The 18,459-nt window shown below is 41.5% G+C and overlaps 1 protein-coding gene across 2 annotated transcripts in view; it reads left to right on the top strand.

The window, feature by feature from the left end:
- Nucleotides 1–18,459, top strand: part of ndrg1a (N-myc downstream regulated 1a) — a 32,385-nt gene that overhangs the window by 11,859 nt on the left and 2,067 nt on the right. The window contains exons 2-15 of one of the 2 annotated variants that reach the window (XM_046325508.1): nt 1,018–1,093; nt 2,121–2,156; nt 6,547–6,652; nt 7,022–7,142; nt 8,067–8,129; nt 8,810–8,870; nt 9,305–9,391; nt 9,627–9,671; nt 9,843–9,946; nt 11,622–11,684; nt 11,877–11,928; nt 12,272–12,319; nt 17,196–17,231; nt 17,520–17,571. In XM_046325508.1, the coding sequence (XP_046181464.1) occupies nt 1,037–1,093; nt 2,121–2,156; nt 6,547–6,652; nt 7,022–7,142; nt 8,067–8,129; nt 8,810–8,870; nt 9,305–9,391; nt 9,627–9,671; nt 9,843–9,946; nt 11,622–11,684; nt 11,877–11,928; nt 12,272–12,319; nt 17,196–17,231; nt 17,520–17,571 (931 nt within the window). In that variant the 5' untranslated portion in view covers nt 1,018–1,036. Of the gene's footprint in view, nt 1–1,017; nt 1,094–2,120; nt 2,157–5,609; nt 5,772–6,546; nt 6,653–7,021; nt 7,143–8,066; nt 8,130–8,809; nt 8,871–9,304; nt 9,392–9,626; nt 9,672–9,842; nt 9,947–11,621; nt 11,685–11,876; nt 11,929–12,271; nt 12,320–17,195; nt 17,232–17,519; nt 17,572–18,459 lie in introns of those variants that run through there. The other variant, XM_046325509.1, reaches the window with a different exon arrangement.

Genomic DNA, 18,459 nt, shown 5'->3' with positions numbered 1-18,459 from the left:
GCCTCTGTCGAAATAGCAAGCAGCCGGAGCAACTCTCATAAGAGTTCATTTGAGTTCATTTTGGTTTAGAATGCATTGGAAACTGTAGCTGTAGCTATAGGGTCTGGTGTGCTGCTATACAGTGAAATGTAGCTATAGGGCCTGGTGTGCTGCTATACAGTGAAATGTAGCTATAGGGCCTGATGTACTGCTATACAGTGAAATGTAGCTATAGGGCCTGGTGTACTGCTATACAGTGAAATGTAGCTATAGAAAATGTAGCGTAGTGAAAAGCGACTTTGGCTTTGTAATGCCTTTTTAGTAATAAAGTTGTTATTAACTTGTATTGGTTGCTACAGGCTGTATCACAACCGGCTGGGATTGGGTGTCCTAGTGTCGTCCGGTTTTGGCCGGTGTAGGCCGTCATTGTAAATAAGAATTTATTCTAATTGTACAGTCTGATGTTGTCATGGAAATGAAAAGGCCTTTTCTCACTTTTGGTTGGTTGGGGTGTAGTATCAGATGTAGTATCTTAATTTGAACACACTTTTTTTTAGCTGAGATTTACATGTTGTGTATTCAAGGTTTAAAAGAGCTTCCAAAGTTTGTAGGTTCCACTTAAAAATGTCAGACTTGATTTGCCGTGACAAAAAAATGTATCAACCCCTACAAAAAATGTCTCTTCATTATAATCCACATAATAATTCACATTTCCTGTTGCTGCAGGACTATTTTCCTGCTGTATCAAACTGGCTCAAATTAAGATCCTACATCTGTACATATAAGATCCACATTGGAACCTGTTTAATGAGATTGTATCAGTGTTTTCTCAGTGGTAAGTTATTATCCTAATAACATGATACGAAAACACATCTACAGTATCAGAAAGGCACGTGTGTAATATGAAACTTCCTTTCATTGAAAGGTTCCCAACATGAAGGAACACTCCACCACTGGCTGAACCAGTGCTCATGGGTCTAAATAACACTCTTTCTCCATCTCCTCTTTCTCTCTCCCACCATCCATCTCTCCCTCCAGGTTTCCTCAATTGAAAGATATGGATGATATCCAGGTTGTGTCAAAAGCACCCCTGCTTGTTGACAGGGAATTGCCAGTAAGTAGACACGTGCTTTGCTTTGCATGTATAGCCTGCAGGTTTACCTGTCTGTGAAAAATGTACATTTTAGTCATTAGCAGATGCTGTTATCCAGAACGACTTACAGTTCGTGCATTCATTTTAAGATAGTTATGTGAGACAAGAACGCGTCATATCAAGCAAGTATATATTTCCTCAACAAAGTATTTATCAGCAAAGTTAGTGCAAGTAGGAAAAGACAAGTGCAAATATTAACTTTGTATGCCATGTCAACAACAACCCACTGCCCCCTGGCCTTTTCCCCCACTGAACTGGAATCCCAAAGCCCCTCCCTACCTGACACAGGCTGTGGTTGGCGCTAACACCACAGCACTTTACACTGTACAGTACACTACAGTCCAGGATACTACATACATGATGCAGCCAGTCACAGAGCAGCTGCAGAAGGGGACATCTGCACTCATCTTACAGGCTCTTCCTGTCACTCTATCTATACCATGCCCAGTAGTACCATGTAGCTCACACTTTGTTGTTAAATGACAGCTGAACTCCATAGATGAATTATGTCTGTTTAGCATGTCAGGAATTGTCTGAAATATGTACACAGTACAATGAAACTGGTCCTTATGGATACAGACATTAATTTGTCACTTTCTTTATATTTAAAACATATTTCAGCCCAAAGGACAGTTATTGTCTCTGTTATCATATCTTAATTGCTTAATTTTAAGGAATATTTTGGCATTTTTGCAGTATAAAGGAAGTTAGAAGTAGTTTTGCAAGTCAATGCTGACTAGCACAATGACTGGAAGTCTATGGTATCTACTAGCATGCTAGCAGTTACCATAGACTGCCAGTCATTGTGCTAACCCTAGTTAGCAATTGCGCTAACACTAGTTAGCAACTTCCTTCAAACTGCACACAGAGACATAAAAATGATATCCACAAGTTGATCTGACTCGGGAAGTAGATAACGGGCTTCATTCACCAAATCCTGAAGTATCTCTTTAACTTTATATAACTGTTCTTTTTCTGTCATTTCTAGGGGTTGAGAGAGGCTGTAGCTCAACTCGTGATAAAGGTATGTCCCTATGGTCCACACTTATATCCATAAAAATCCACACATGATCCACTTGTTTCAGTGTAGCGCCTACTCTCAGTTGAATTTCCATGTGGATTAGGTCAGGATATTTCAATATTATTTAGCCCCATCTAGTGGGCAATGATTTTATTTCATCTTGCAGCACTTGGTGCCCCTTAGCCATTTGTGGTGGAAGATTTGTCCACATGTTGGGCTCTTTGATACAAAGAGATGACAACACCCTTTGTGTAATCTGAAGTGTAAAAAGTATGGCCTGCTGTAGTATTAATTTGTGTGACTATCTGTTGACTTGACATACTGTTGGAGTCGGAAGTTTACATACACTTAAATTAGTGTCATTAAAACTTGTTTTTCAACCACTCCACAAATGTCTTTTTAACAAACTATAGTTTTGGCAAGTCGGTTAGGACAACTACTTTGTGCATGAAGCAAGTAATTTTTCCAACAATTGTTTACAGACAGATTATTTCACTTGTATTACAATTCCAGTGGGTCAGAAGTTTACATACACTAAGTTGACTGTGCCTTTAAATAGCTTGGAAAATTCCCGAAAATGTTGTGGCCTTAGAAGCTTCTGATAGGCTAATTGACATCATTTTAGTCAATTGGAGGTGTACCTCGTGATGTATTTCAAGGCCTACCTTCAAAATCAGTGCCTCTTTGCTTGACGTCATGGGAACATCAAAAGAAATCAGCCAAGACCTCAGAAAAAAATTGTAGACCTCCACAAGTCTGGTTCATCCTTGGGAGCAATTTCCAAATGCCTGAAGGTACCATGTTCATCTGTATAAACAATAGTACGCAAGTATAAACACCATGGGACCACGCAGCCGTCATACCGCTCAGGAAGGAGACGCGTTCTGTCTCATAGAGATGAACGTACTTTGGTGTGAAAAGTGCAAATCAATCCCAGAACAACAGCAAAGGACCTTGTGAAGATGCTGGAGGAAACAGATACAAACGTATCTTTATCCAAACGAGTCATATATAGACATAACCTGAAAGGTTGCTCAGCAAGGAAGAAGCCACTGCTCCAAAACCGGCATAAAAAAGCCAGACTATGGTTTGCAACTGCACATGGGGATAAAGATTGTACTTTTTGGAGAAATGTCCTCTGGTCTGATGTAACAAAAATAGAACTGTTTGGCCATAATGACCATCGTTATGTTTGGAGGAAAAAAGGGGAGGCTTGCAAGCCAAAGAACACCATCCCAACCGTGAAGTACGGGGGTGGTAGCATCATGTTGTGGGGGTGCTTTGCTGCAGGAGGGACTGTTGCACAAAATAGATGGCCTCATGAGGTAGGAAATTATGAGGTAGGAAATTATGTGGATGTATTGAAGCAACATCTCAAGACATCAGTCAGGAAGTTAAAGCTTGGTCGCAAATGGGTCTTCCAAATGGACAACGACCCCAAGCATACTTCCAAAATTGTGGCAAAATGGCTTAAGGACAACAAAGTAAAGGTATTGGAGTCGCCATCACAAAGACCTAACCTCAAACCTATAGAATATGTATCGGCAGAATTGAAAAAGTATGTGCGAGCAAGGAGGCCTACAAACCTGACTCAGTTACACCAGCTCTGTCAGGAGGAATGGGCCAAAGTTCCCCCAAGTTATTGTTGGAAGCTTGTGGAAGGCTACCCGAAATGTTTGACCCAAGTTAAACAATTTAAAGTCAATGCTACCAAATACTAATTGAGTGTATGTGAACTTCTAACCCACTGAGAATGTGATGAAAAAAATAAAAGCTGAAATGAATCATTACCTCTACTATTATTCTGACATTTCACATTCTTAAAATAAATTGGTGATCCTAACTGACCGAAGACAGGGAATTGTTACTAGGATTAGGAATTGTGAAAAACTCTGTTTTTATGTATTTGTCTAAGGTGTATGTGAACTTCCAACTTCAACTGTACAGCATACATACTGTACCAACTACGTACATTCAGGACCTTGGATAGCACCACATAGAAACCACTACCTAACAATCATGCTTAACTTGTTGAAGTGCCTTTACAAATGTTTGACTCTCAACCTGGGAGTTAAACAGCTTTCCTTCTAGAGTGTTATCAATGAGGCCAGTAGAGGTATGCTCCCTGCAGCCAACCATCTCGTGCTAACCGACCCTCACGACGGCTAGGATTAGTCAACTCAGGTTTCCAGGGCAACGTTCAAAATCACTTTGTGTCTTGGAGCCCTAGTGACGTAGGTAGAGGAGGGACACTTCATCCATCTGTCTCATTCCGAGGCTGCCTTCAGACACACTAGGTCCACACGTATCCCTCCCTCCTCTCCCTCGGCCTCGTCTGGGATTAGCTCAGCATGTGTCTGCATCAAACGGCCACTAATTTAGCCCTGGCTACCTAGGTGGCACTGCCTTCAGTTGTTTACCCCCAGTCATGTAAACAGGTTATTTGAGTGTTCTTACTGGAGGGAAGACTTGGTTGAACTGGATTCAGTTATGTAATTGACTCTTATTACATTCCAAATGACACCCTATTCCTGATGTGGGCTATTACTTTGGACCAGGGCCCTAGAAATCTGGTCAAAAGCTGTGCGATAGGGGTGCCATTAGGGTCTTGACTTTGCCCCTGACCTTCTATTCTACACCCAACCTCCCTCCTAAGGGTCTCAAACTGGAGTTGTTTTGGTCAGTGTATTGTGTTTATGACAAAGTCATTTATCCAGAGTGACTTTCAGGAGCAATTAGGGTTAAGTGCCTTGCTTGATGGCACAGATATTTCACCGAGTTGGCTCAGGGATTCAAACCAGATACATTTCGGTTACTGGCCCCACCATCCTTAACCACTAGGCTACCGGCCACCTATGAAGTTGAACCTTCACACAATGCCTCAAACAAAATTCCCCCTAGGGGCCAATAGTCTCTTATCTTATGGAGTAGTATTGATAATGGTGGATTGTTATCCCAGATTATTGTGAAATAGACCAATAAGACAAGATATGTATCTCATAACGATCTTGAGTTTGTCATTTTCAATCTATTGAAACATTACCACAGACAGACTTAACATACTATGAGTTTATACACTATAAAGGCGTCAGACATGCTTATGAAAAGTAATAATTTATTATATTGCTAGTGTTGCCAGTGCTATTTTGTCACTTTCTTGACTGCCTGATGTGTTGACAAATTAGGATATTTTGACAAAAGGGGTTAAAGGTTAATCATTGCTCTTGTATATTCCCATTGATCTGATGGCTTGCTTACTCTTCACTTTGCACTACTCTTCACTAAATATCCCATGCTGCCCCACTGTCTGACATTGTGCTGATCCAATTTAAGGATCTCTTCAGCTAGAATTAGCTTGTTTTGACCACCGTGCAAAGCACCATGGGAGGCCAGGTCTTATGCAGAGTAGTAAGTACCAGGGGTATAAAACACAACCCTCAGGCAAGTCCCCTCATAAGCACCTTTACATAAGCTTACCACCAATTCGATCTATAGCTCAGAACACTACATCCGTTCACACTTCACTACTCCCTACGGGTGACCGAAAAGGCACTAGGAAACATGCTTCTTGAGGGGGATTCGGACATGGAGTGTGTTATGGCTGAGATTGAAACCTCTGTGAGTACTAGTGGGTCTCTCTGTCTATAGTTGATAGTGTGCTTTGATGGATAGTCTTGGGCTCGTTTACCTTCTGTAGCTTTTCGTCTGTTTATACCTTTGTGGGATTGAAATGAAGAGAACATCTCAGACTGTGAGAAATATTGTGGATTAATGGTCCCTTTGAAGTAATATGCATCAGTCAGAAATCATGATGTGGGATTGAATATGGTTGATTATTTGAAGCATTACTGACAGACGCTCTGGCTGACGACTCCTCAAGAAACGGAACATACTGAAAGAACTAGATGCAGAAAGGCTAACTACTTGGTCTAATTTACAGAAGGTTGGATACATGTGTTGTACGGATGTGTTTTGTTTTGAATGGCTCTTACGGATGAAGCATTTACATTTTGGTCATTTAGCATTTTCTCTTATTCAGAAGGACTTTATGTCAGTGGATGTATTCTGATTACAATGTGTTGAGTATTGGAGAAAAAACACATACAGATCAAAGTAAAACATGAAATAAAGTTCTCTCCACTGCCATCTTCAGGGCTCACCACATGAGCTATAGGCTGTATTGGTGCGTTTCAACAGTGTTCTGGAATACCATTCTCTGCTAAGCATGGATACCTTGGTGCAGTTCAACTCTGTTTCGCTTAGGGTTTACCTTGTCCAGGTCGGGTAGAGTTCTTCAATAATGTTTATTTTTGCTATGGATAACATTTTCTCAGAAAGTTGACTGAGTTCTGTGGTACCCCTATTTGCTAACCATGGTTTATTCCATCTTTAGGAGCACAATGTAGAGACTCCCCATGGAAGGATCCACTGCACCATGAAGGGGGTGCCCAAAGGAGACCGCCCCGTCATCCTCACCTTCCATGACATTGGACTGAACCGTAAGCCCCGTACACTTAATTCATCCCATAATATTTAATGAATTTAATGTCACCCCCCAATGTGAGTCTAAAGCTCCCATGCACTTTGGTTTTACTGCCTTCAGAGTGAATGAGAACGTCCGTTGATTGTAACGGCTGGTTAACGACAGTTAATTTACTTAGCTTGAGTCAATTGTTGTAGAAGAGAATTGGTTCTCTTTATTGGCTAAATAATGGTAAATGGAATAGATTTATCTATTCATTAGCCTTATCTAATGTTGAGAAGAAACACTCAATGGTCACCATGTCACCGTGTTCGACATCTGACATGTAGAAATCATGCGAGACCTCATCACTAACATCTTGTACCTGCCCTCCATGTTGTTTCAGACAAGACATGCTTTGACTCCATGTTCCAGCATGAGGACATGCAGGAGATCATGCAGCACTTTGCTGTGTGCCATGTCGATGCCCCTGGACAGCACGAGGGGGCCAGCACCTTCTCTACCGGGTGAGTCCAGTTGCCTAGCATCATCCCACAGATGATTTTGTTGATTGGATAGTACTGAGGGGAATATAGAGTAGGGAATGGACCGGAATCGAACCCACCGTTAAACCACCTATAGTCCACACCACACCTCGCCTTAGCACCAAATGTAGGTCAGCCTGCCTGTCTGTTTGCCAGCGTGTCCATCTGTCTGTCACCCTTTGACCTCTGATCTGGATTGACCTCTTATCTAGAGAAGGGCAACTGGCAGCCCGGTGCTTCCTTTTGAAGATCCCCAGATCAATTATTATTATTATTATTTATTTTTTTCATTTTACTGTTGTGAGTTAGGATAGTAGAGTACACAAGGTGCAATTTCGAAATTTGGTTGTACATTTTTAAGATTACTAAATTAGTTTTGCGGCCAGCTATCTAAACTTGTTAATATGGTTGAATTTACAGCCGTGGGGCCCCATCAATTTTCTGATACAGTCTCAGTCAGATATATTAACTGCAAACATTTCTCTCATTTTTAGAATTGCATGAAATCAGTTGCAAAATCTTCTCTACACACCATGGAAAAATGTGAATTGCACAACATTAACTCTAAAATGTAACAAAAAAAATGCAGCCCTACGAGCAACTGCAGCCCCGCACGATGAGTTCAGATTATTTGTGGCCCCCATCAAAGTTCTTTACTGTTGATCTAGATTACTTTTGCGACACATTGACACTCTCTTGATAAATCATTAGCTTGGTTTACACTGCTTGTTTTTACCTGAATGCTTTGACACTTGAATAGGAGAGATATTCAAAGTGAAAAACAGATAGCAGAATCCAGTGTAAGGCCATGGATGGAATAAAGAGATGGAGGGCTGTGATAAGATGCATTGTAAAGTGTTGACAGTTGAAGTACTATAACCCTGACGGTTGTTGTTTTCTCTCCAGGTACGAGTACCCCTCCATGGATCTGCTGTCTGAGTCTCTCCCCTTGGTCCTCAAGCATTTTGGGCAAGTCCAAAGAAGGACTTTATACGATTTTGAAATGGATCAGATCATTTCATTATGCAATCTATTTCTCCTCTGTAACGCTCGTCGAAATGGGTAGACCAAGGCGCAGAGTGATTTGGGTTCATCATAAATTATTTCAATGTGAACCAGCAACAAAAATAATAAAGAGAAACAAACAAACGTACAGCCTTGTAGGGCTCAGAAGCAACAATACAAAAACAAGATCCCACAAACAACAGGTGGGAAAAGGCTGCCTAAATATGATCCCCAATCAGAGACAACGATAGACAGCTGCCTCTGATTGGGAACCATACCAGGCCAACATAGAAATACAAAAACTAAACTACACATAGAAGTAATAAACTAAAACACCCCTCAGTCACTCCCTGACCTACTCCACCATAAAGGCTTTCTATGGTCAGTACGTGACATCCTCATACATTTGAACCCAGTCCATAGGGTTTACACTGCTGACCGTTCAGGATTCATATTCATAATGCGTCTCAGATTAGAACTGCTGTTTTGCCCTGTAGATCATGATGAATAAGACTGATCCTAGATCTGCACTCCTACTCTGGGATTCTTTGCTGAATACAGACCATGGTGTATTAGACCTGCATCCATTTTGGATCAAAAAAGAGATTCCGATGATATTCTCTCTGTTTGTTTGTTAACCACAGTCTGAAGAGTGTCATTGGAATGGCCGTCGGAGCTGGAGCCTACATCCTTGCAAGATTTGCTGTGAGTTTGATGTCCTCCTCCCTCCTTCCTCATTTCCCCCTTCAGTTATGCTTAAGTTTGCTTCATTATGAAGAGTTTTAATCAAACCGGGATTAGAACTGAAACCAATGTTTACAGTGATGCTGTGCTGATTTTGGCAGTTCACTTCTGCTTATTGCTTTAGCCTGCTGCTGAGAGTCTGTGGAATGTTCTAGACTGGCTCCGCACCAAAACACCCGACTCTGTGGGGACAGTCTCACTGTGCTGATACCCAGCAATGGAGGAACACAAAGGATGTTTTAACTCCTAACTGACCCACACCTGACCTCTCTCTGTTATGAAATGTTGAGGTTTTATAGTGAATAAAATCGACCCGTTTGAAGTTTCAACGGGTATTTAAAAAAATATTTTCACCATTAAGAAGTCAGTGACTAAATGTTTGTTTCTGTTTTTAGCTGGACTACCCCACATTGGTGGAAGGCCTTGTTCTGATTAATATCAACCCCTGTGCTGAGGGGTGGATGGACTGGGCTACAAACAAGGTACTACACATCTCCTGAAGTCCACACAACTACAGATCCACAACAATCAATCAACTTTGATTTTGAAAGCCCTTTTTACATTGTCAACAGTTGTCACAAAATCACAAAAGTCCCACCCGCCCAATCAGCTAGGGACATTCTCTACCCATTTCAACAAAGCATCACATAACTATGTATTTGTATACAGCATCACAACGCTGCTGTGATATAAATCTGCTTTTGAATCTCTTTTCAGGTCACTCCTTTGCCTGACATGCTCATCGGCCATCTCTTCGGAAAGGTATGCAGTGAGCCCCCAGATAGAGACGGTGATTGAAACTGCAAATCACGTCAACATAATTCCACTGAATCTATTCTAATTGTCGGCTACATAGATATAAGCTGTCTTAGAATGCTCAGTACTGTGACTCTAGATCAGAGTCTGAGGAGGTGTTTGTTATTGTCTCTGTAGGAGGAAATCTCCAACAACCATGACCTTATCGCCACCTACCGCCATCACATCATGAATGACATGAACCAGTACAACCTTCAACACTTTGTTAAAGCTTACAACAGGTAAATCCATTACAAAACATGTATTTTTACTGCTCTAATTATTTTGTAAACCAGTCCATAATAACAATAAAGCACCATTGGGGTTTGTGGTATATGGCCAATAGACCACGGCTAAGGGCTGTGTCCAGGCACTCGGCGTTGCATTGTGCATATGAACAGGCCTTAACCGTGGTATATTGGCCATATACCACACCTTCTCAAGCCTTATTACTTAAGAATACCATGAGCATATGTTGACTACTCATCAACATAATAGAAAAGCAAAATGTACCAATTACAAAGATTTTACTGAGTTACAGTTCAGTCAGTCAATTGAAATAAATGTTTTAGGCCCTAATCAATGGATTTCACATGACTGGAATACAGATATGTTGGTCACAGATAACTTAAAGAAAAAGTAGGGGTGTGAATCAGAAAAAACAGTCAGTATTTGGTGTGACCACCATTTGCCTCATGCAGCGCGACACATCTCCTAGAGTTTGTTGATTGGGCTGTTGATTGTGGAATGATGTCCCACTTCTCTTAAATGGCTGTGGGATGTTGCTGGATGTTGTCGGGAGTGGAACACAGTGTCGTACACGTTAATCCAGAGCATCCCAAACATGCTCAATGGGTGACATGTCTGGTGAGTATGCAGGCCATGGAAGAACTGGGACATCTTCAGCTCCAAGAATTATGAACAAATTCTTGCGACATAGGGCCGTGCATTATCATGCTGAAACATGAGGATATGGCGGGCAATGAATGGCATAACAATGGGCCTCAGGATCTCGTCACGGTGACTGTGTGCATTGAAATGGCCATCAATAAAATGCAATTGTTGTTTGTTGTTCGTAGCTTATGCTTGCCCATACATAATCCCACCACCACCATGGGGCACTCTGTTCACAACGTTGACATCATCAAACCACTCGCCCACACGACGCCATACACCCTACCCTGTCTGCTATCTGCCCAGTATAGTTGAAACTGGGATTTATCCGTGAAGAGCACACTTCTCCAGCGTACCAGTGACCATCAAAGGTGAGCATTTGCCCTCTGAAGTCTGTTATGACGCCGAACTGCAGTCAGGACAAGACCCTGGTGAGGACAACGAGCACACAGATGAGCTTCCTTGAAGGTTTCTGACAGTTAGTGCAGAAATTCTTCAGTTGTGCAAAGTTTGATCAGCTGTATGGGTGGCTGATTTCAGACTATCCTGCAGGTGAAGAAGCCCGGATGTGGAGGTCCTGGGCTAGTGTGGTTACACGTGGTCTGCGTTTGTGAGGAAGGTTGGACGTACTGCCAAATTCTCTAAAACGATGTTGGAAGCGGCTTATGGTAGAGAAATTAACATTCAATTCTCTGGCAACAGCTCTGGTGGACATTCCTGCAGTCAGCATGCCAATTGCACACTCCCTCAACTTGAGACATCTGTGGCATTGTGTTTTGTGACAGCTCATTAAACATGGGATCAACACTTTACATGTTGCGTTTTATATTTTTGTTCAGTATATATTTTATCAAGTCTTCAAAGTCTTCCAGAGTACATTGAAAACTGCCTATGAACATATATATTATCTATGTATTTCTAATATATTCAATGTCTCATGTGTTTAATAGTATATTTATTATATTTGTAATATATGTATGTTAATTGGGTGCCTCACTGATATCCCACCTTTTCCCATCCCAGCCGGCGGGATCTGGAGATTGAGAGGCCCATTCCTGGTGGAAAAGTCACCGTCAGAACCCTGAAGTGAGTTCCAAACCTGACTTTCACCATACCTCAATCACCTCACATGGCATATTGCTAGTTTTCCATGACCTGGAAACTCTGGGCCCTAGTTATAGCCTGGTCAATAGGTCACATAGTCCAGGAAACTCTTGGCCCTGTAGTCCTCTAACCCAACAGGTTGAAATTTGTTCCAATTCCTGTTATTGCTCTCAGGTGTCCTTCTCTGTTGGTGGTAGGAGACAGCTCTCCGGCCGTTGACGCTGTGGTAAGTTCAAGTACACACTCTGTAATCCTAAATGTCATAAACAAATCATTAACGATAATGCCTCTGATCCTCATTCCCGGTCCCTAGGAACATGTGTTGATGCGTTGAACATTCACCTAAGTTAACAGCAGATTTTTAAAGATTAACAATGGAAGGTAAAAAATGTAGTTTATGATTCAAACATGGGACAAGATAGGGAAAGAAGTCAAACACAACTAAAACAATTCTAGCAATGAAATATTACTCCCCCAATTCCTTTAATTTGACTACCTATTTAGTTCTCTACTATGGTAAATTCATGATATTTAGTCGCTAAATTAGACTCTGTACTTTGCGTCCACAGGTGGAGTGCAATACTAAGCTGGACCCGACAAAGACCACATTGCTGAAGGTGAGTGGCCTCCAACAATCTCCCTCCTGCTGCTCATAACAGATCTGATCATGGAAAGGCGATCACTGATAAGCTTCCAGTAGCTCAGTAATGACCTGGTGACTGATTTGCTAGCCTTGCCACAGGCTGAGACTACTGCTGCTGTACCCAGCCTCCAGGGTCCTGTTCATTAGGCATGTAATATAAAACGTTTCGCAACGGAAAACAAAAATGTGCATTATTTATTGCACGAAGTCCAGCTAGAGGCCTCCCTGTTTGAGTTTGTTTACCCCTGTTTGGTTCCTGATGAACATGACCCATATCACAATTCTTCCTGTTTGACCTACTTAGGCTTACCTATGAAATGCATGCCCCCGGCTGTGACCAAATGGGCACGTTTTACCAACGTTAACTGTGTTAGCTGTCCAGAGGCTAAGGGAAATGGTCACTTGTTGTTAATGGACATGTGATGTTAATGGACACGTGATGTTAATGGACACGTGATGTTAATGGACACGTGATGTTAATGGACACGTGATGTTAATGGACACGTGATGTTAATGGACACGTGATGTTAATGGACACGTGTTGTTGATGTTAATGGACACGTGTTGTTGATGTTAATGGACACGTGATGTTGATGTTAATGGACACGTGATGTTGATGTTAATGGACACGTGTTGTTGATGTTAATGGACACGTGTTGTTAATGTTAATGGACACGTGATGTTAATGGACACGTGATGTTAATGTTAATGGACACGTGTTGTTAATGTTATTGGACACGTTATGTTAATGGACACGTAATGTTAATGTTAATGGACACGTGATGTTGATGTTAATGGACACGTGTTGTTGATGTTAATGGACACGTGTTGTTGATGTTAATGGACACGTGATGTTAATGGACACGTGTTGTTAATGTACACGTGTTGTTAATGTTAATGGACACGTGTTGTTAGTGTTAATGGACACGTGATGTTAATGGACACGTGATGTTAATGGACACGTGATGTTAATGGACACGTGATGTTAATGGACACGTGATGTTAATGGACACGTGATGTTAATGGACACGTGATGTTAATGTTAATGGACACGTGATGTTAATGTTAATGGACACGTGATGTTAATGTTAATGGACACGTGTTGTTAATGTTAATGGACACGTGATGTTAATGTTATTGGACACGTGATGTTAATGTTAATGGACACGTGATGTTAATGTTAATGGACACGTGTTGTTAATGTTAATGGACACGTGATGTTAATGTTAATGGACACGTGTTGTTAATGTTAATGGACACGTGTTGTTAATGTTAATGGACACGTGATGTTAATGTTAATGGACACGTGATGTTAATGTTAATGGACACGTGATGTTAATGTTAATGGACACGTGTTGTTAATGTTAATGGACACGTGATGTTATTGGACACTTTATGTTAATGTTAATGGACACGTGGTGTTATTGGACACGTGTTGTTAATGTTAATGGACACGTGACGTTAATGGACACGTGATGTTATTGGACACGTGATGTTAATGTTAATGGACACGTGTTGTTAATGTTAATGGACACGTGATGTTATTGGACACGTTATGTTAATGTTAATGGACACGTGGTGTTATTGGACACGTGTTGTTAATGTTAATGGACACGTGGGTTAATGGACACGTGATGTTATTGGACACGTGTTGTTAATGTTAATGGACACGTGTTGTTAATGGACACGTGATGTTAATGGACACGTGTTGTTATTGGACACGTGATGTTATTGGACACGTGTTGTTAATGTTAATGGACACGTGTTGTTAATGGACACGTGATGTTATTGGACACGTGTTGTTAATGTTAATGGACACGTGTTGTTAATGTTAATGGACACGTGTTGTTAATGTTAATGGACACGTGATGTTAATGGACACGTGATGTTATTGGACACGTGTTGTTAATGTTAATGGCCACGTGTTGTTAATGGACACGTGATGTTAATGGACACGTGTTGTTATTGGACACGTGATGTTAATGTTAATGGACACGTGTTGTTATTGGACACGTGATGTTAATGGACACGTGTTGTTATTGGACACGTGATGTTAATGTTAATGGACACGTGATGTTATTGGACACGTGTTGTTAATGGACACGTGATGTTAATGGACACGTGTTGTTATTGGACACGTGATGTTAATGTTAATGGACACGTGATGTTAATGTTAATGGACATGTGTTGTTAATGTTAATGGACACGTGATGTTAATGTTAATGGACACGTGATGTTAATGTTAATGGACACGTGATGTTAATGTTAATGGACACGTGATGTTAATGTTAATGGACACGTGATGTTAATGGACACGTGATGTTAATGGACAAGTGATGTTAATGGACAAGTGATGTTAATGGACACGTGATGTTAATGGACACGTGTTGTTAATGTTAATGGACACGTGATGTTAATGGACACGTGATGTTAATGGACACGTGATGTTAATGGACACGTGATGTTAATGTTAATGGACACGTGATGTTAATGGACACGTGATGTTAATGTTAATGGACAGGTGTTGTTAATGTTAATGGACACGTGATGTTAATGGACACGTGATGTTAATGTTAATGGACACGTGATGTTAATGTTAATGGACACGTGATGTTAATGGACACGTGATGTTAATGGACACGTGATGTTAATGGACACGTGATGTTAATGGACACGTGATGTTAATGGACACGTGATGTTAATGGACACGTGATGTTAATGGACACGTGTTGTTAATGTTAATGGACACGTGATGTTAATGGACACGTGATGTTAATGGACACGTGATGTTAATGGACACGTGATGTTAATGGACACGTGATGTTAATGGACACGTGATGTTAATGGACAGGTGTTGTTAATGTTAATGGACACGTGATGTTAATGGACACGTGATGTTAATGGACACGTGATGTTAATGGACACGTGATGTTAATGGACACGTGATGTTAATGGACACGTGATGTTAATGGACACGTGATGTTAATGGACACGTGATGTTAATGGACACGTGATGTTAATGGACACGTGATGTTAATGGACACGTGATGTTAATGGACACGTGATGTTAATGTTAATGGACACGTGTTGTTAATGTTAATGGACACGTGTTGTTAATGTTAATGGACACGTGTTGTTAATGTTAATGGACACGTGATGTTAATGGACACGTGTTGTTAATGTTAATGGACACGTGATGTTAATGGACACGTGTTGTTAATGTTAATGGACACGTGATGTTGATGTTAATGGACACGTGTTGTTAATGTTAATGGACACGTGATGTTAATGTTAATGGACACGTGATGTTAATGTTAATGGACACGTGATGTTAATGTTAATGGACACGTGATGTTAATGGACACGTGATGTTAATGTTAATGGACACGTGATGTTAATGGACACGTGATGTTAATGTTAATGGACACGTGATGTTAATGGACACGTGATGTTAATGGACACGTGATGTTAATGGACACGTGATGTTAATGTTAATGGACACGTGATGTTAATGGACACGTGTTGTTAATGTTAATGGACACGTGATGTTAATGTTAATGGACACGTGATGTTAATGTTAATGGACACGTGATGTTAATGGACACGTGTTGTTAATGGACACGTGATGTTAATGGACACGTGATGTTAATGGACACGTGGTGTTAATGGACACGTGATGTTAATGGACACGTGATGTTAATGGACACGTGATGTTAATGGACAGGTAATGTTAATGGACACGTGATGTTAATGGACACGTGATGTTAATGGACACGTGATGTTAATGGACACGTGATGTTAATGGACACGTGATGTTAATGGACACGTGATGTTAATGTTAATGGACACGTGATGTTAATGTTAATGGACACGTGATGTTAATGGACACGTGTTGTTAATGTTAATGGACACGTGATGTTAATGTTAATGGACACGTGATGTTAATGGACACGTGTTGTTAATGTTAATGGACACGTGATGTTAATGGACACGTGATGTTAATGGACACGTGTTGTTAATGTTAATGGACACGTGATGTTAATGTTAATGGACACGTGATGTTAATGGACAGGTGTTGTTAATGTTAATGGACACGTGATGTTAATGGACACGTGTTGTTAATGGACACGTAATGTTAATGGACAGGTGTTGTTAATGTTAATGGACACGTGTTGTTAATGGACAGGTAATGTTAATGTTAATGGACAGGTGTTGTTAATGTTAATGGACACGTGTTGGTAATGGACAGGTGTTGTTAATGTTTAATGTTTAATGGACAGGTGTTGTTAATGTTAATGGACACGTGTTGGTAATGGACAGGTAATGTTAATGTTAATGGACAGGTATTGTTAATGTTAATGGACACGTGTTGGTAATGGACAGGTAATGTTAATGTTAATGGACAGGTGTTGTTAATGTTAATGGACACGTGTTGGTAATGGACAGGTAATGTTAATGTTAATGGACAGGTGTTGTTAATGTTAATGGACACGTGTTGGTAATGGACAGGTAATGTTAATGTTAATGGACAGGTGTTGTTAATGTTAATGGACACGTGTTGGTAATGGACATGTGTTGTTAATGTTAATGGACAGGTGTTGTTAATGTTAATGGACACGTGATGTTGATGTTAATGGACACGTGTTGGTAATGGAACTTGTTGTTTGCTGAGACGGTGTTAAATATTAAATGGGAAGTTGTTTTGTGTAATGAAGAGTAATGGCGGGTGACTAATGGCGTCCCACTGATGACGTGCTACCTTAACTCTGCTCTCTTGAATGATGCACCCCGTGAGGTGTTAACTGACTCCTAACTCATAGCCTGTTTCTTTTCTCCCCTCCTCCATCCAGATGGCTGATTGTGGAGGCCTGCCCATGGTTGACCAGGTGTGTTTCTAGCTTGTTAACATGTTCACGGAGGCCGGGCGGATTGGGGTGGCAAAGGGATAACAGTTAGGGGGCTAATACAGGGCAGCTTCACTTAAGAGCATTAGTGACAGTAGCAATGAGGCACGGACGTCAGGCTGGAGAGTTTATACCCAGCTCAGCACCTTCTGCTACAACAGCTGTTATCACAGAGTCTGTAGGATATGCCACGAACCTGTCAGTTGATATGTCATTATGTGGATAATTATGTGGATAAAAAAGGGCCTAACTTTCATTTGTTCTCAACAGCCTGCAAAGCTGACAGAGGCCTTCAAGTACTTCATTCAGGGAATGGGCTACAGTAAGTACACACTCTCTCTGTGTAACCAACACTGACCCGTAATTATATTAACATTCGGTATGTAGAAATATAAAAGCCTGTTACCCTATTAGTGTTGCTGCCAACTAATAACATGGGTCTTCACGACAACCTGTAAGAATGACATTGTCTGGAACTAGGAGATGAGATTAGTCCTTTCACCTTCAGATTAGACATTTAGACAACAGGAAGTCTGTTATCTGTTATGTAATGATTAAATATAATATATTACATAATGCCCTCAATAGGAATCCAGCTGACCATGGACACAAGAGTGTGAATGGATCATTAACCCTGTCTCTCCTCCTGTCCCCCCTGCCTCCTCCACCTCCTCCTATGGCCCCTTTCCTCCTCCTATTCACCCCTGCCTCCTCCACCTCCTCCTATGGCCCCCTTTCCTCCTCCTCCATTTACCCCTGCCTCCTCCACCTCCTCCTGTCTCTCCTCCTCCTCCTGTCCCCCCTGCTTCCTCCACCTCCTCCTATGGCCCCCTTTTCCTCCTCCTATTTACCTCTGCCTCCTCCACCTCCTCCTATGGCCCCTTTTCCTCCTCCTATTTACCCCTGCCTCCTCCACCTCCTCCTATGGCCCCCTTTCCTCCTCCTATTTACCCCTGCCTCCTCCACCTCCTCCTATGGCCCCCTTTCCTCCTCCTATTTACCCCTGCCTCCTCCACCTCCTCCCTGTCCCCCCTCCTCCTCCTGTCACCCCTGCTTCCTCCACCTCCTCCTATGGCCCCCTTTCCTCCTCCTATTTACCTCTGCCTCCTCCACCTCCTCCTATGGCCCCCTTTCCTCCTCCTATTTACCCCTGCCTCCTCCACCTCCTACTATGGCCCCCTTTCCTCCTCCTATTTACCCCTGCCTCCTC

This window comes from Oncorhynchus gorbuscha, linkage group LG24, assembly GCF_021184085.1.
Source record: "Oncorhynchus gorbuscha isolate QuinsamMale2020 ecotype Even-year linkage group LG24, OgorEven_v1.0, whole genome shotgun sequence".
Classification (NCBI taxonomy): domain Eukaryota; kingdom Metazoa; phylum Chordata; class Actinopteri; order Salmoniformes; family Salmonidae; genus Oncorhynchus; species Oncorhynchus gorbuscha.
The sequence above is the reverse complement of the archived record's forward strand: the minus strand, read 5'-3'. Positions and strand labels throughout refer to the sequence as shown.